Here is a 19,779-nt window from a genome sequence, read left to right as displayed (position 1 = left end):
GCGGTATTAACCTATTTTTGGCACTTTACCCGATAAATTGCTAACGCACTCCATTTTAGCTCTAAATTGTCCCATTCTCTCTCCAACATTTCTAACCATTAATTATCAGCCAATATTCCTCTAAAATCACCAAAATCAGCTCACTCTCTTCCTTGGAAAATTTTGCCAAAAATGAGACATTATCTCGGTTAATTTTTCACTTTGTTTTTCTATCACATTTAACCATTTCTCATCATTTTCTCTTCATTTCCCATAGAATAAAAATCAATTCATCATCACTGTACATCATTGAACATTCAGCCAAGAGTGGGTATTGAGGAAATTTCATGCTTTCTTGCCCAATTTAATTTCTATACACATTTAACTAACTAAAACTATCAATTTAACTAAAAATCAAAACCTAAAAATTCCAAAATCTCTCCCCTAGAATTTCGTCCAGCCCATGATATCACTTTTTGATCTCTCTCCTCAAGCATGCTTAATGGAAATAAAGGCATAGGAAAGGTAGAAATCAAGCTAAAATCGAAAAATCTTACTGTTAGACGCGTAAACGGGCGAAAAACGCGAATTCCCCTTTGAATTTTCTTGTTTCTCTTTGGTTTTTCTTTTTTTTTCTTCCTTTCTTCTCTATTTCCTCTCTTGTTCTTCCTTATGGCCGGCCATCACTTAAAATGGGGTTTAAATGGCTGACTTTTCCTTTAAAATATTATAATATTATTTTATTCATTTTTTTTGTTTTATTAATTCCTTAAATTCTAGCCATCCATTTGTTTCCAAATTTTCACCATATACTTGTCCCACATATTCATAGCTTAGATAAAATTCTCAGACTTATCCAAAGTCTTGGTAGAGTAATTTTTAAAATTTACACTTTTACCCCCGTAAAAGTTAAAAATTACATTTTTGCCCCAAAAACTGAAAAATTGCCCATAGACATATTTTTCATCCCTTATACTCATACCATTCTCCAATTTGTCAAATTTGATCTAAATTCTCTCAAAATCTCAAATTTTATCCGCGGGTGGCAAAATTATGATTTTGCCCCTACACTCCAGAAATCACCACAATTAAACTTTTTCACTTTCTATCATTAAATTATACTCCAAATAGTTAATCTTGGTCAAAAATTTGACTCCATTATCAAATTATTATCTTAGGTGGCAAAATGACGATTTTACCCCTGAACATCAAAATTTTTAATTTTACCCCTAATGAACCATCGAATTCCGAACAATCATTTTTAGTCATTCCTTGACTATAAAATATTAAATTTCATCCTACAATTCCTATTTGAACTAGTTCGAGGTTAAATCAATTCAAGTGTATCGTTAGATACAATATCGGGTTTCGTTTATTCTTAGGTGCTTTCCTAGCACAATAACATGCTACTCAATGCATGTATGTCATGACATGTGTTTATAGGGTCGGGTTTTACAATGAAGCCCGAGTTCGACCTATCATAGTGACAGGTACTATAATTGTGTTTGATAGAGATGCACATGTTTTGATAGATTCAGGCTCCGATAGATCATACGTGAGCATATAATTTGCATCATTCTCATATAGGAACCTGCCACCATTAGAGGAAGAGATTATAGTGCATACTCCTCTAGGCGAGCGGTTAGTAAGAAATACGTATTATAAAGATTGTGGTATTAAAGTTGGGGAAGAAGAATTTATGGGTAATTTAATCCCTTTGGAGATTCGGGACTTTGATTTGGTCTTGGGTATGGATTGGTTGTCCACTCATCGAGCAAAGGTGGATTGTTTTAAGAAAGAAGTGATTCTCCAGAGTTCAGCGAGAGCAGAAGTGGTATTTACGAGGGAGCATCGAGTATTACCATTTTGTGTAATCTCGGCCCTCAAAGCTTTGAAATTGGTGCGAAAGGGATATCCGACATACTTGGCTCACGTGTTTGATATATCGAGGGAGGAACCTAAGTTAGAGAATGTCCCCGTAGTAAGTGAGTTCCTTGATGTATTTCCTGATGAATTACCGGGACTTCCTCATGATCGTGAGTTTGAATTCACCATTGACTTAATTTCGGGTACTGCCCCTATCTCTATTCCTCCATATAGAATGGCTCCAGCAGAGTTGAAGGAGTTGAAAGTACAATTGCAAGAGTTAGTGGACAAGGGTTTTATAGCCCTAGTATATCTCCATGGGGAGCACCAATTTTATTTGTGAAAAAGAAAGACGGTGCACTTCGGTTATGTATAGATTACCGACAACTTAACAGAATGACCATTAAGAACAAGTATCCGTTACCGAGGATTGATGATCTTTTCGATCAATTACAGGGAGCTACAGTGTTTTCTAAGGTTGATCTGAGGTCTAGGTATCATCAGTTAAGGATTAAAGAATAGAATGTACCTAAGACAACGTTCAGGACTCGGTACGGTCATTATGAGTTCTTGGTCATGCCTTTCGGGTTAACTAACGCACCGACAGCTTTTATGGATCTCATGAATAGAGTGTTCCACCCTTACTTGGACAAGCTTGTTATTGTGTCCATTGATGATATCCTGGTTTACTCGAGAGATAATGATGAGCATGTTAACCATTTGCATATAGTATTATAGACTTTGCGGGAAAGACAGTTGTATGCAAAGTTTTCGAAGTGTGAGTTTTGGTTACAGGAAGTGGTATTCTTGGGACACGTAGTATCAGGAGCTGGAATATATGTTGATCCCAATAAGATAGAGGCAATTTTACAATGGGAGCAACCTAAGACAATGACGAAGATTTGTAGTTTCCTCGGATTAACCGGTTATTATTGAAGGTTTGTTCAAGGGTTTTCCTTAATAGCAGCTCCCTTGACCCGTCTAACTAGTAAAAGAGTTAAGTTTGAGTGGGATGATGTTTGTGAGAATCGATTTCAGGAGCTAAAGAACCGGTTAACCTCCGCTCCCGTTTTAACACTTCCTATGAGTGGTAAGGGATTTGTAGTATATAGTGATGCCTCAAAGTTGGGGTTGGGGTGCGTATTGATGCAGGATGAAAAAGTTATGGCTTATGCTTCTAGATAGCTAAAGAGGCATGAAGCAAATTACCCTACCCATGATTTAGAGTTAGCAGCAGTGGTGTTTGCTTTAAAAATCTGGAGGCATTACTTGTATGGTGAGCATTATCGAATATTTACAGATCACAAGAGTTTAAAATATTTGCTCACTCAGAAGGAGCTTAATTTGAGGCAAAGGCGATCGTTGGAGTTGATAAAAGATTATGACTTGGTGATAGACTATCATCCGGGAAAGCCGAACGTTGTAGCTGATGCCTTAAGTCGTAAGTCTTCATGGTCTTTAGCAGTACTTCAAAGTTGTTATTTTTCAGCATTATTAGAGATGAAATCTCTTGGGGTCTAGTTATGGTGAGGATGGATCCTTATTGGCAAACTTCATTGTGTGACCTTCGTTACTTAATCAGATAAAGGACATTCAGAGGTCTGATGATGAGTTAAGGAAAGAAATTCAAAATTGACCGATGGGGGAGTTAGTGAGTTCAGACTCAGAGAGGATAACGTCTTGATGTTTAGAGACCGAGTTTGTGTTCCTGAGGGAAACCAGTTGAGACAGGCGATCATGGAATAAGCCCATTCATCTGCCTATGCATTACATCTTGGAAGCACCAAGATGTATAGGACTATCAGGAAGAATTATTGGTGGCCAGGTATGAAGTGAGACGTAGCAGAATTTGTAGCAAAGTGTCTCATATGTCAGTAAGTTAAGGCGAAGCATCAGAAGCCAGCAAGTACACTTCAATCTTTACCTGTTCCCGAGTGGAAATGGGAGCATGTAACTATGGATTTTATTTTGGGACTGCCGTGGACACAGAGGGGAAAGGATGCAATTTGGGTGATCGTAGATCGGTTGACTAAGTCCGCTCACTTTTTAGCTATCCATAGTACATACTCTATTGAGAAGCTAGCAGCTCTATATAGATGAGATTGTGAGGCTACATGGAGTTCCTGTTTCTATAGTGTCAAACCGAGATCCTCGATTCACTTCTCGATTTTGGCCGAAATTTCAAGAAGCTTTCGAAACCAAATTGAAATTTAGCACTACTTTTCACCCACAGACGGATGGTCAGTCAGAGAGGACTATCTAGACTATGGAAGATATGTTGAGGGCTTGTGTCATGGATTTTCTTGGAAATTAGGATAGACACTTGTCGTTAGTGGAATTTGCTTACAACAACAGCTTCCAGTCTAGCATTGGTATGGCAACATACGAAGCTTTATATGGAAGGACATGTTGTACTCCACTTTGTTGGGACGAAGTGGGTGAAAAGAAGTTAGTTAGTGTGGAATTGATCGAGCTAACTAATGACAAGATCAAGGTTATACGAGAGAGGCTAAAGGTAGCCCAGGATAGGCAGAAGAGCTATGCAGATAAACGGAGAAAAGACTTGGAGTTTGAGATCGATGATAGAGTTTTTCTTAAGGTGTCTCCTTCGAAAGGTAATAATTTGAATGCTTTGTGGTATTAAGTTTTATTTGATTTTATTATTATGGTAAATTATGATATCTTGTTGGATAATGAAAGGTGTGATTCGATTTGCGAAGCGGGGAAAGCTCAACCCGAGATATATTGGACCATTCCGAATCATTGAAAGGATTGGACCAGTGGCTTATCGGTTAGAATTACCTCCGGAGTTAGATCGGATCCACAACGTTTTCCATGTCTCCATGCTTAAGAAATATGTACCAGATCCCTCTCACGTCCTCGAAGCACCTCCGATCGAGTTGCATGACGATTTGAAGTTCGAGGTACAACCTGTGAGTATCTTGGATCGAAAGGATCGAGTACTGAGAAACAAGAGTATTTCAATGGTCAAAGTGTTGTGGAAAAGTGCTCGAATGGAGGAAATGACATGGGAAGTAGAGCATCAGATGAGGAACCAATACCCGCATCTATTTGTCGAATCTGGTAAGTGAAATTTTGAGGTCAAAATTTTATTTTAAGGGGGGTAGAATTGTAAAACCCGACCCTATAAATACATGTCATGACATACATGCACTGAGTAGCATGTTATTATGCTAGGAAAGCACATAAGAAAAGACGAAACCCGATATCGTACCTAACGGTACACTTGAGTTGATTTAACCTCGAACTAGTTCAAATAGGAATTGTAGGATGAAATTTAATATTTTATAGTCCAGGAATGACTAAAAATGATTGTTCGGAGTTCGAGGGTTCATTTGGGGTAAAATTAGAAATTTTGATATTCAAGGGCAAAATCGTCATTTTGCCACCTAAGATAATAATTTGATCATGGAGTGAAATTTTTGACCAAGATTAACTATTTGGAGTATAATTTAATGATAGGAAGTGAAAAAGTTTAATTCTGGTGATTTTTGGAGTGTAGGGGCAAAATCGTAATTTTGCCACCCACGGACAAAATTTGAGATTTTGAGAGAATTTAGATCAAATTTGACAAATTGGAGAATGGTATGAGTATAAGGGATGAAAAATATGTCTATGGGCAATTTTTCAATTTTTGGGGCAAAAATGTAATTTTTGACTTTTACGGGGGCAAAAGTGTAAATTTCAAAAATTACTCCACCGAGACTTTGGATGAGTCTGAGAATTTTATCTAAGCTATGAATATATGAGACAAGTGTATGGTGAAAATTTGGAAACAAATGGATGAAATTTTAAAAATGGGCCAATGGGAAAGTGACATGTGGCATTTTTTAATGATATAATATTATTTTAATGAAAAGTCAGCCCATTTAAACCCAAATTTTGAGTGCTGGCCGGCCATAAGGAAGAACAAGAGAGGAAATAGAGAGGAAAGGAAGAAAAAAAGAAAAACCAAAGAGAAACAAGAAAATTCAAAGGGAAATTCGCGGTTTTCGACCGTTTACGCGTCTAACGGTAAGATTTTTCGATTTTAGCTTGATTTCTACCTTTCCTATGCCTTTATTTCCATTTAGCATGCTTGAGGAGAGAGATCAAAAAGTGATATCAAGGGCTGGACGAAATTCTAGGGGAGAGAAATTGAAATTTTTAGGTTTTGATTTTTAGTTAAATTGATAGTTTTAGTTAGTTAAATGTGTTTAGAAATTAAATTGGGCAAGAAATCATTAAATTTTCACAATACCCACTCTTGGCTGGATGCTCAATGCTGTACAATGATGATGAATTGATTTTATTCTAAGGAAAATGAAGAGAAAATGATGAAAAACGATTAAACGTGATAGAAAAACAAAGTAGAAAATTAACCGAGTTAATGTCCCATTTTTGGCCGAATTTTCCAAGGAAGGGAGTGAGCTGATTTTGTTGTTTTTAGAAGGTTATTGGCTGATATTTAATGGTTAGAAATGTTGGAGAGAGAATGGGATGATTTAGAGCTAAAATGGAGCGCGTTAGCAATTTATCGGGCAAAGTGCCAAAAATAGGTTAATACCGCGTTTAAGCCGTTTTAGGCTATTGCATTTCATACCATGCATTAGTATAGGATTTAAGTTAATTATATAGTGATTTAGCATCAATGTGATGAATTGTGTAAATTTTTGTAATGTGTCTAGGAGGAGAGCCTTCCGGAAAAGGCAAAGAAGTCGTACCCGACGAGTAGTGATCGGGGCGCTTAGAAAGCTTTTAGTTTGTACAAACGGTGAGTAAACTTATTATTATTGTAAATTATCTAGAGTTTATTTTTAAATGCCCTTTATGTATTTTATGAAATGAAAACGAGATTAAAACGGGATTTTTGATGTTTTAGGAATAAATGTGACAAATAAAAATATATTGTATTGATTATGAAATTGAGTAATTGGAGGCTGCAAATTGACTTGAAAAATATATATTTTCCTAGGAATGGCTTATGAGAAATGAGTATATGTGGCTATATTTTGTGAGTGCATTGGGAAATTTATGTAAGTTGTTTTTACTATGCAGGCTGGATAAATAAATAAAAGCCACGTTATACTGTCGAAATTTTATTAAAATTGGTGGGTTAGTCACTGCAGTGACGGGTTTCCGTGGACTGCCTATTAGAGGGGCACGGTAAACCCAGTTATATAGTTACTCCGGTTGTAGAGGCGAGGAGGGTAACTCCCGGGGTAGTATTAGAGCTCACTTCACGTCGAACCCCCACGTGAATGTGTAACTCGGCCAACGCCAAGGAACGGCTGGTTTTAAAAATAAAAATGTGTTTCACGTGTGAATATTTTAACACCCTTGGCGGACTCGGTTAGATGCCTCGGCCAAGGTATCCCCGAGGATTAGTTTTGGCTTGAGCCTTGTTTTAATAAAAGACATAAGCCTTAACAACTGTTTTGGTAAATTACAAATATTTTATGGTTTAAGAAATAAATTGAAAACATTATGAAATGGTTTGTCGATTTGTTGTTTAAACTTGCCTCCCTGTTACTTACCTTTAGATATTTATGATAATGTCTGTTTACTCATTGGGATTGCAAAATCTCACCCACCACCTTTCCAAACATTTCAGGTCTGTGGTAGCTTGTAGATACCTTATTTTGTCGAAGATTCCAATTGACATCTCTACCACACAAACAGTAGGTTTCTAGCACCAACACTAGGTGTATTTTGGGCCACTTGTCATTGTAACCATTATTGTACATTATAACTTTATAAATTTTTGTATGTGTGAATTTATTTTACTTACACGTTATAAAAGATTTCTTACACGTGTTTCTATAAATATTGTTTTATATAAAAAAATGCTATATTTTAATCAATATTTTGAATAGTGATATTTATCTATAAATCCTTCTAAAATATTTTTGTCTTTTGATTTACTTGAGCAGGAAACTACTGGAAATTGTTTAAAATGAAATGTTTAAAAACGATTACTCACAGAAAAGGCAAGAAACTAATATTTAAGCCTTGCGGGGTTCTGATTGGCATTTCGGGTAATAAGTGTCAATTGAGACGTCGCGGCGGTTGTCATGGGCCCGATGGAGGTTTTGGGTCGTGACAATAACTAATTTATTGTTTTTACAATTATTCTTGTTTGAGATTTATATAGCTCACCTTCAATAGGAGGAAAGAGATATTATATGGTTTTTATGTATAATGTATCGAAATTTTGCTATGCTTATTTGTTACATAAAAAGAATGAAGCCTTAGCTTAGTTTTAGATGTATGAAGTTGAAGTTGAATTACTTTATGGTCCTAAAATCAAATGTCTAAAAATTGAGAAGAGGAGGTAAAGTACTATAATCTAATTTATTGTCTTTACAATCATGCTTGGTAGCACTCCAATGTCTAATTGTCTTCCAAGATAGTAATTTTAGAAATTAACACTGTAATTTTTTTTTGTTAAGCTATTGGTGTTCCTTCTTGAAGAAATTACAATCTTTCATGAAGAAATCTATTTTCCATAATGGAAACTTGCACTATTTTCTTTCTTGAATATTTAGGCATTAGTAGAAAGTTCTTTTCTTCTTTATGAGTTTGCTAAACTATCCTTCCTCCATTTTCTGAACATTTGACACATAAGTCTTTTGCTCTTTTCTCATGTTCCTTGTGGTACTCAATTTGAAACTGACTCATAAGCTTTTTCAAGAGAAAAATTTTCATTTTTATGTTTTGAGGTTTTGTTGAAGTCTTTCGGTGAAGATAACAGTTTATAAATTTTCAAGGACATAGTGATAGATTCATGTATATTTACTTTATAAATATGAAGCTATTAAGGTTTTTTTCAATTTTAACAAATTGATTCAATACAAGTTTATTATTAATCATTTAATACTTCTAGAAAAATAGTTGTAACTGCATAACAAATCAAAAGACTTAATCCATGTCAAATTCATAAACCTAAACAACTCTCCACTAAAATAGCAATCGCAAGAGAATTAAATGACTCCTATATCAGCTTGAGCTCTAATTTGTTTATTAATTTCTAACCAAAATCACATGAAACATGAAAGTTCATCAAGCTTGCAAATGCATGTATCTTTATCCCCTCTCATCATATTTGCTAAATTTGGTTCGTGTGCCAAGATTAAGAACAAAAATAGAAAAAAAGATACTTAATTTGTACATATAGTTGATAAAATAAGAGCATTGGATGATATATAAGGAAGAATCCAACTTGCCATTATGAATAGGCGATAAGAATTTGCAAACTTAGATGAGTAAAATGCAAGATATCTTTAATGGGCTAAATGACTTTTCAAAACCTAACATTGTAAAACAAGGACCAAATTAATTTGTCAAAATTCAAGAACTCCATTTTCTGCATCTTGTAAGCAATCTATAAATGAAAATTTATAAAGATACCTTCAATATGGACCCAAAATATGTATTCCAGTAGTTGTAGCCTTGAATCTGCAAGAAAATATAAAGCTTAAAAGAAGGCTTTCCTTGAGGGAAGTTATATAAACTATATATGGATAACAATAAACAAACTCATTACTTACCATATTAAACTTTCCTAATGTTGTTCAAATACATTATTTTGATCTTCTTAAGTATGCAAACAACATCCTTCATATCTTTCCTTTCTTCAGGTAATTCAGCTGAACAATCCAAAGCTAATCCCATAATGGATGCTATGCAATTTGCTTTAACCATGAAATGGTTTTCCTCATTTCTCAATAAACTAGAATCAGCAACACCAATTATTCCATTAGATAGTGACTCTTTCACCCAATGCTTCATACTCATTTCTCCAACAAAAATTTCATTTGTGGGTTTCCTTCTTGTGAAAGTTTCCATTAATAAAATACCATAACTATAAACATCACTTTTTACAGAAACAATTCCCGCCGATCCATATTCTGCATGTTAAACATAATTGGATCATTAAAAAGATGTCATCCTATTATTGTAGTGTCATTAATCATGAATAAAATGAATGCTAATGCATCCATACATGTAGAAATAAAAAACCATATGAGAAAATGATATCACCTGGTGCCATATATCCAATAGTGGCAAGTGTCATGGTTTGTTTCATAGTTTCTACTTCTCCCAACATTTTGGCAATGCCAAAATCTCCCACATGTGCAACCATGTCTCTATCAAGTAAAACATTACTTGGTTTTAGGTCACAATGGATTATAGGATTTGGATGTCCCAAATGGAGGTATTCTAACGCTGATGCAACATCTATCATTATGTTGATTCGTTGAAGGATATCCAAGAAACAATGGTTCGAATATAACCATTTCTCGAGGCTCCCATTAGGCATGAATTCAAGCACTAAGGCTTTGAAATCATTACAAGAGCAAAAACTAATAACCTTGACAAGATTGCGATGAAGTATACTTTGCATCACTTCACATTCAACATCAAAACTCTTGAATACTCCTTCTAATTGCAAATTAAAGACTTTTATGGCAACATTTCTCCCATTTGAAACTGCTCCTTTATATACAGAGCCAAAACTCCCAGAACCAAGCAAGTTTCCTTCATTGAATCTATCAGTCGCTTGTAGAAGTCTATTATACAGATTTCTACTATGTATTTCCAGAGTTAAACCTTCATTCATTGGAAGACTTGTACTTCGATTCTGGAATTTTTTTAAAACAATAATGAAGGTAAGTATCACCATTATTGAAGCAATTATTGGTAAAACATACCTTAAAACATGCATTAAGGTTGTCTTCAATAATCGATGGGTGATGTTTTTGCAAGGAGGGACTTGTAGTTGAGGTGAACCACAAAGTGCATAATTATGCATGAATGATTTAGTCGTGAAGTTTTGAAAGCATCCTTCATTGGGGATTTTTCCTTCCAATCTATTGAAAGCCACATTAAAGTATCTGAGATAAGAAAGTCTTTCCAAAGACTTGGGAATGATTCCAGACAAATTGTTATTAGACAAATCCAAGGTTTCCAAACTGAACATGTCACCTAATGACTGAGGAATAGGACCTTGTAGCCTGTTGCTAGATAGTGATAAAATTTGTAGACCATTGAGACCTCCAATTGTGATTGGAATATCACTTGAAAATAGATTTCTTGACAAATTCAAATTTGTTAGTACCTTCAAATTTCCAATATCTAGTGGAAGTGAACCATTAAGATAATTTGAAGACAAGTCTACTTTCAATATATCTTTAAGGCTCCAAAAAGTGAAAGGTATCGTCGAATGCAATTTGTTGGAATCCAAGTACAGGTTTCTGAGAAAAGTCAAATCACCCAAACAATGGGGTATAGGTCCTTGAAGCATATTAGCACTCAATGATAAATAGCTCAATTTCTCCAAATGACAGACACTGTCTGGAATAGGGCCTTGTAATTTATTACCATTAAGATACAAGCCTTGGACATTTTGTAGCCTTCCTATTGTTGCTGGAATAGATCCACTTAATTCATTTTGCGAAAGACTTAAAACCATAATGTTGCTTAAGCTACCGATTTCCATAGGAATGAAACCTTTAATTTTGCAATCATCAGCTACAAAACGTTGAAGTGATGCAGAAAGATTCAAGATAGAAGTTGGAAGAATGCCATTCAATGGATTGAATGATATCTCTAAGACCCTTAAATTCTTGCAGTTTGCCAATGAAGAAAGAAAGCTCCACTCATGATTTGGAGTTTTGGTAGTTAAATGGTTTGACCAAAGGCGTAGGACCTCAAGGAAACGTAAATTTCCAAGTGTATTGGGAATAAGGCCAATGAACGAGTTTTGATTCAAGTTTAGAATTTTGAGCTTCGAAGCATTAGAGATACAATCAGAAATATTTCCACTAAGATAATTACCCCATAAGAAAAGCTCCTCAAGATTTGAATCCAAGCTCATGCATGGTAATTTACCTTAAAAGAAAAGAAAAACACAAGTTTGAATTATTCTACAAAAAAAAAAATGATGCATAAATAAATTCTTAGTTATTCCACTTTAGAAAACAATGCACACATAAATTTTTAGTCATAGAGTGCAAATATAAAGTAAAAAAGCAATACTTTGTCACTAGTTCAAGACCCATAAAAAGTTATGCCCATTAAAACTTAGATTGTAGGGAGTTTCATGTTACATTTATGGTTATTCAAAAAAAAATATTTCATTTAAAAATGTTGAGAAAAGTTTTATAAAATTTTATTAAATTTTTAATATTTACATACCATATATCATATTTATACTCATTCATTTAAATAAAGGAAGAAACCTTATAACCTATCCACTTCGATATAATTCTCATTTTCATTCGTTGTTACCTTTGAATTTGTACTCTCTAAATATTTCACAAAACTTTTCTAATCTTTTTTTATTTTTATTTTTTTGCCTTATTCTTGTCACTTTTTTATATGTTAATTATCACAAAAGATACATCATAAATATTTAATGCTTGGACTCAATTGTCTAGAGAAAATCAATTAAAAAGACCTTATAAATCTCTTAATAGTTTTGCTTGACCAAATTTTTTAAAATGTGATAAACTTAATGGGTGTTTGGTCTAGTTTATAGAAAAGTTTTTCTACTCCAAAAACAAAAGCAAGGTGTTTGACACTCGAAATTTTAAAATTTTAGGTGAAACTTCAAATCAAAATTTACACAAAGAGTGTTAGTGTGCACTAACAAATATGTAATGAAATTTCTCTTTGTTCTGACTTTATCTTACAATAATTCATAAAATTTTAGGGAGAATTATATTTTTCTCACGTTCATCTTTTTATTTGGTCCAAAATTTTCTCTTGATTAAAATTATTTTATGATTCTTAAATTTTTTTGCTCGGTCAAAAAAAGATTTCATTACATTAATAAACTAGATAAATTTATTTTATGATTTTTAATTAAAACAAAATTATTTCATTTTATTTATTTCTTTCATTTTAAAACATGGTTTTGTTTAATAAAGTTGAGCTTTTTATTTATTAAAAATAAATTAAAATATTACCAAATAGTTTTTTTATATCCTATAGTAGTTCTACAATATGTTTGTCAAATGTTATTTTAGTTTCTCTTTCCAGCAATTTTAAAAAGGCTCTATTCGAACAACACTTCCTATGGAAGATCCTGCCGGGGTCAAATAAGCTCCTAGTGGTATGAACTATATCAAGCAATCTAGAGTTTAAAGAGAGTTGCCATTTTTAATACCTAAAAAAAGTAATTAAAAGAAAATTGAGGATTAAGACTACGAACTAAAACTGGAAAAAGTGATGGCAGAAACATTTTTTTTAAGAAAGGTTCAAAATAATTTGAGAAAAAAAAAATGCCAAAACACAGACAAAAATATGAAAAAAAAAAAAAAAGGGGGGGAGCTATATGGGCTAATAAGCCCACAAAAACAGCAAAAAGGAAAAGAAAACAGAAAAAAAGGAAATTGGCTCTTCAACTTTAGTAATATTATAAATATTGTTACCTAATTTTTAAAACATAAAAACAACATAACTTGTAAATGATGCTTTGTTAAGAAAATATAATATAAATGAAAATTATTGTGATATAATCTAATATTAATAAGATCTTAATAAAGTCAACAAAAAAATATTGGTGAAGAAAAATAAAACGGCATATAAAAATTAGTTTACATATATGATATTTTCCATTTCTAGTAGATGTAATCGTATTTATTTGTGTGTGATGTTGAAAGTTTATGTTGTATCAGGACCTTGTCTAAAAATGTCACCAATGAGAGAGCACATCGATGTTGGTTGATATTTAAAATTTTATTTTGGAGAGTTAAAATAAGATATAATTTAATAAACTTATTTTACTTTAAAAGTCAACAATTTGAATCCAAAATGACCCAAACTCGAATGACTCTAACCCAAATAACCCCTAGTGGTTTCTTGAAGGTGATCAGAATACAAAATATTTCCACGCGGTAGCCTTGACAAGGAGAAGGATCAATCGTATTGATAGTTTGTCAATGGATGCTTTTTTGATTTTGGAGCCGAAGCTAATCATTTTGAAAAATTATATGGGCTTGGTAGGGTGGCTGCAGTTGCTGATTTTAGATGTCCATTAAAGTTAGTTGGAGTGCAATTGGCAGACTAGTTGGAAGAGATGTTTACTGAATCGGAAGTGTGGGAAGTGATCAGAAATTGTGACGGGAATAAATCTTTGGGTCTGGATGGGTATAATACGAGTTTCTTTAAAAGTCATTGGGGCAGAATTAAAGGTGATGTCATGAAATATTTTTTCCAACTTCTTTGATACTTGCAAAAATGGATGGTTGAGTTAATGCTTCTTTTCTCTCGTCGATTCCTAAATGCTCTAGTCCAAGTTCATTTAATGAATACCGGTCGATAGGTCTTGTAGGGAGTATTTATAAAATTTTAGTGAAGGTTCTTGCTAATAGGTTGAGAAAGGATATTGGACAAAATCAATTTGCTTTTACTAAAGGTAAGTAGATTCTCGATTGTGTTTTGATTGCCAATAAGGTTTTTGATGATATCAAGAAGAATGGTAAAGGTGGAGTTTTTATGAAAGTTGATTTTGAGAAAACATTTGATAGTGTTGATTGGAGATTTCTTGATATGATGTTGAGTAAAATGGGTTTTGGGATTAGATGGAGGAAATGTATGATGGCTTGTTTATCTATGGCTTTTGTTTCTACTCTCGTTAATGGATCACCGTCTAGACAATTTCGTTTAAGGAGAGGATTAAAACAAGACTGCTCGCTCTCTTCTTTTTATTCAATTTGGTAGCGGAAGCTTTTAAGACGTTGATGCCTAGAGCAATCGAAATAGGGGTTGTTCATGGTGTGGAGATTGGATGAAATGGTTTCGTAATGTCACATCTAGAATATGAGAATGACACGATGACTTTCTGTGAGTCAGAATTCAATAATTTGTGTAACATTAGAAGGGTATTGAGAATTTTTCAACTTATATCTAAGCTTAAAGCTAATTTTAAAAGAAGAAGTCTTTTTATGATTAGTGTGTATGAATCGGCAAGGAGAATCTCTGGTAAAGCTGATGTGTTGCCAACTGATTATCTCGGTTTTCGTTAGGAACAAACTGAATATAAAAGCCATTTAGAAACTAGTTATTGAAAGGTTTGAGTCTTAAGCTTGTTGGTTGGAAATCGAAGATGCTTTTTGTAGGTGGTACAATGACGATGTTAAATCTGTTATGGCCACCCTTCCCATCTGCTTTGTGTCGATGTTTCAAATGCCAATTAGGGTTAAGGAGGAGCTTGATAGTATTTAGAGACGGTTCTTATGGTGCAGCTCTTATTCAAATGGCAATATTCATTATGTTGATTGGAATTCTATATGTACCTCCAAAACTAATGACGGGTTGGGCATTTGGGATCTTCACTTGAAAAACCGTGCTCTTCTTAAAACGTGGTTATGGAGATTCAAGGACAAGTGTAATAATCTATGAAAGCGAGCGATTGTTGAAAGGAATGGTGGCGACTTGCTGAGTCTGCTTTCAGTTAATTCAGGTAATAGGAAATCTTCCTTAGTTTGGAAAAACATAATTAGTCCCCTTTTTTCTAATGATTCTTATGCCAATAAATTGAGAGATGGTATTGGTTTTGTGGCGAGAGATGATCTTAGTATTCATTTCTGCATGAATGGATTGATGGCGTTGTTCTGTGTAATGACTTTCTAAGGTTTTATGCACTTGCTTTGCGTAGAGAAGGAAAGTTGGCTGATTTTGGAAAGTGGGTTGATGAGATTTGGTCATGGGACGTTAAGTTAAAAAGAAGGTTATTTGATTGGAAGGTTGAGCAGTGGGTCATGTTCTGTAATGCTTTTAATGATAATCCTCTCACCTGGGGGGTATCATACAGGATTATTTGGAAGGGCAATCCTAGTGGTTCTTATTCGTCTAAATCTTTTTGTAATATAGTTATTGGTTCCCAGGATATTAGGAATAGTATTTGGAAGATGGTTTGGGTTAAACTTACTCCACCCAAATTGAAATTTTTTATTGACAGCTGTTGAAAGGGAGGGTTGCGATTAGATGAGAGTTGCAACAGATGTCCGGTTGAATCTGGTATTGGAGGTGCAGTTCGAAATGAGGGCAAGCATGTCAAAATTCTATTTTCAAAATCTATAGGCGTGGGTGACTCGAACCGGGCTGAGATTCTTGCGATTAAAGAAGCCTTTGCTTTTTTAACTGCATCTTGGTAGGCTGCTTCTGATGAACTTATAGTGGAATCGGACTCTGGCAATATTATAGTGGAATTATTGGTAGTTCATAACTGATGCTCCTTTGATTCGAATTGAGAGGCTATAACCCATGGTGTTGATGTGGATGATCACTCACTTTCCATGGATAGGTAACAGTTTTGCGGATTATTCGGCATAAAAAGGCGTTTGGTAGGGATTCTGACCTCATCATGATTTTCTTAGGGTCTTGTTCATATGCTGACTTTTCTAGGATATAGTTCTGCTTGATTGTGGTTCCTTGTTGCTATCCTCATTGTTTTATGGTCGTTCTGTTCAGTCTTCTTCGATGATCTTTTACGGATTCTTGGTCTGTCCCCTACTCGTGTATGATGCTGAACTGTTGACGTCAAGGTTTTTGCTGGATTGTGACTCATATTTTCTTCTAGTTATGTTTTTGGCATGTGTTTGATGAATCAACCTTTGAAGTTCTGGTGACAATTTTAGTGTTGATGACTTGTTCATATTATTTGATCTTGATTGTGCTTCTGGAATGACCACTTTTGTTTTGAGGTTCTGTTATTGAAGAAAGCATAGGTCGAAAGCTGTGAAATGCATAGCAAATGTTCAGCTGATCTTTGGATAGTTTTTTGTACAGTTGATCTTTTGGATGTCTTGGGATTCTGAATGTTTTCTGCTATTGAAGGAATCCCCTGTTTTTCTTATGTTGGCCTGCGGGTTGTTGCTTTTACATAGCACTCTTTGCAGGTTTTTGTTGTATTTCTTGAAAGGAGCTCTCAATTCCTTGTTTGATTAATGAAGTTTTTATCTTTCAAAAAAAATTCAATGATTTGATAGTTTCAATGAAATTGGTTATTTATTTTTTAAACGAATTAATGGAGTATTTTTTTAAGATGAAAAGTGTTCAATAAGTAGTTTAAATCTACTCAATGTATCAAGTCAATTTTATTTAAAGAATTTAATATCATGTCATTATATTAACCTTTTATTATTTTTCTTTATTATAACATGTCCAATTTTTGAACTTTGATTAATGTAAAATTTTTATAAAATCACATATGTCCATTACAAAAAATTCAGTTACAATAGTTAGTATGTAATTTTCAACAATAATATTGCAACAGATAATTAAAGTATTTCTAAATTTTTACATAACTAAAAATTCACTATTAAATTTCTCTTCACACTTTGCATTTCTCTTCAATCTTGACCCATTATTAGTAACAATTCTAATATGTATCAAAATTCGGTGATGATGCTAGTAGGTGAGTTGGTGTGATATCAACTTATTGTATTCTAAAAATTTAAACCTAGTTACTTATTTATTGAATTTATATTTCTTTTATTCTTATTTTTCTGTCATGTAAATAGTTTTGCAATTTAAATCTAGTTAGTTATTTATTCAATTTATACTCCTTTCACTCTTTTTTTTTTGTCATATATAGAGTTTTACATTTTATTTTTTTCTCTTTTAAGACAAAACGATGATAAAAATTGTAATTTTTTATTTTTTTACAAAATTTATTTAATAAATATTATTTATCAGTTTCTCCATAAAATGTTATTGTATATTTATTTTTCACCCATGTAGTGGGTGTGTGCATATGAGTAAGACTAGTTTATTTCTACTCTTAAAATAAATTAGGTTAGAAATGCAATTAATCTTGTTTACCTGATAGACTATTGTTATGAAGATAAATTATTCTCAATGAAGAAATATTGAAGATGGAAAGTGGAATCTGCCCACTTAAGTGCATATGCCTTGCATTGAATTTCTCCAACCTAATGAGATTGCGAATCTCACTTGGAATTTCACCTACAAAAATAGTACAAATTAGAAAACTACTTGATATGTTAACATTGCAATAATAATATAGAAATCTATTTGCAATCAAAATCACGTACACAAGGACATTCTATAACTTAGATCAATCTTCTTGAGATTGCTCAAATTTCAATTATATTTGCACAGTAAAATTTTAAAGATTATTGTTGCATTCATCTATAATACAACTTTATAGAAATAATTTTTTGCAAGAAGAAATGTTGAAGGCGGAAGCTGGAATTGGACCAATAAGGAAGCTCATATTTGTACAGTAAGTGTCTCTAAAGAAAGACCATCTACCCACTTTCCAAGGATCTGATCACTTGTAAATAAAGTAAAATTTTTGAAAATATAATGTAAACAAGAGGCGTGAGGGTATAAAAGGGCAACGAGAAAAACAAGGATAACGAAAAGGTACCAAAGAACACAACGAAAGGGATTCAAGTCGTAGAGACTCGAGAGAGTAATCACGGTGAAAAGTATTGTCAGAATAATGGGGTAATTGGGAGTAAAGATCTAGAGCAAAGAAAAGTAATCAGAAGGAAGGGGAAGTCTAAAAAAAAGCAAAAAATGAAGAAGAAAATAAGGAGATTATTGAAAGAAACCAAAGAAGGTGAGATGGATAACAATTGTACAAGGAAGACTGTAAAGACTAATTCAGAAACAAAAAGAAGGATCGAAGATAGGTGGAAGGAAGCAGTTGCGACTATGGATGTAAGCAGTAGCCTGCGCTTGGAATTTATTGGAGAGAGAGAGACAATTATCAAAGCATTCATGGATCAAGAGATGGAAGGAAACATCAAGTAGGAGCGAGTGATGGCGGTAGGTTCCAAGGAATCAAGTGAGTGGTTTTTCTCCATGATTTTACTTACTTGGAATATTAGGGGAATTGGAAGAGGGGAGAAGAAGAGAGTTATGAGAAGGCAAATTAAATTGAATAAACCAACTATGGTATTCATTTAAGAGACTAAATTAAGCAAGGTTAACGATGAGATATTTGAGCACTAATGGCCAAGAGAGTGTGTGTGTGGTAAAGTAGTGGAGTCAAAAGGTAAGTTTAGAGGACTGATTACTATATGGCAGGATAACCTTTTCAAATTGAAGGAATGTATTCTACATAAAAATTTTATTATGTTGATTGGTGAGTTAAGAAATGGTAATGTTAGGTGTGGGTTTGGCAATATGCACTCGCCTAATGATGAGGGGGAGAAAGGTGCTGTGTGGGAGGAAGTGAAGCAAATCATGGGAGGTTCTGGGGTCATATGGGTGCTAAGAGGAGATTTCAACGCAGTCAGGAATGAGGAGGAAAGAATTGGTATGGGGAATATCGGCAAAACAGTTAGAAGATTTGATGAGTTTATAAATGACGTGGGGTTAATGGATCTCCCTATGGTTGGAGGGAGGTTTACGTGGAGTAATAATAGAGAAGGGACAACTTTTAGTTGACTTGACTATTTTTTTGTGGATGCTGAGGTATTGAAACTAGGAAATGATATGATCAAAAAATGTTTACCATTATCGATATCAAATCATAATCCAGTATTGTTAGGACCAAGAAAAGTGGATTGAGGTCCTAGGCCTTCCAAGCTCTTCAATTACTAGATGGAGGAGACAAGTTTCCAATCAGTTGTGCAGGATTTTTAGGAGTAAAGTGGCAGTGACAGCGAAAATGTTAACTGGCTATGGTCAAAGCTGAAAGGATTGAAAATTGTGCTAGAAGGATGGCAAAAAAGGGTCTTTGGTAATGTGTAAGAGAGAATAAGCAAACTAGAATATGAACTGCAGATTTTGAATGAGAAAATACAAGAAAGGGAAGGAGACAGTGAGTGTAGCCGTGAGGTAGTTAGCAAAAGGGTTGAGCTTTGGGAGCTGTATAAGGTGTAGGAGAGAAAGTGGTAGCAAAAGTCAAGATCTAAATGGGCTATTAAGGGTGATCATAATACCAAA

The 19,779-nt window shown here is 33.9% G+C and overlaps 1 protein-coding gene across 1 annotated transcript in view; it reads right to left on the bottom strand.

Annotated features, from left to right (window-relative positions):
• The window catches only part of LOC18592830 (probable LRR receptor-like serine/threonine-protein kinase At3g47570), an 18,136-nt gene extending 214 nt beyond the window's left edge, over window positions 1-17,922 (bottom strand). The window contains exons 1-5 of the mRNA XM_018129837.1: window positions 17,913-17,922; window positions 17,680-17,823; window positions 9,889-11,739; window positions 9,396-9,755; window positions 9,256-9,303 (exon numbers count right to left, since the gene is read on the bottom strand). Coding sequence (XP_017985326.1) covers window positions 9,400-9,755; window positions 9,889-11,739; window positions 17,680-17,823; window positions 17,913-17,922 — 2,361 coding nt within the window. The 3' untranslated portion in view covers window positions 9,256-9,303; window positions 9,396-9,399. The remainder of the gene's footprint in view (window positions 1-9,255; window positions 9,304-9,395; window positions 9,756-9,888; window positions 11,740-17,679; window positions 17,824-17,912) is intronic.
• Window positions 17,923-19,779: the final 1,857 nt, after the last annotated feature.

Source organism: Theobroma cacao, unplaced genomic scaffold (genome assembly GCF_000208745.1).
Source record: "Theobroma cacao cultivar B97-61/B2 unplaced genomic scaffold, Criollo_cocoa_genome_V2, whole genome shotgun sequence".
Taxonomy (NCBI): Eukaryota; Viridiplantae; Streptophyta; class Magnoliopsida; order Malvales; family Malvaceae; genus Theobroma; species Theobroma cacao.
Note: the sequence above shows the minus strand (reverse complement) of the source record. Positions and strands in the feature narration are given on the sequence as shown.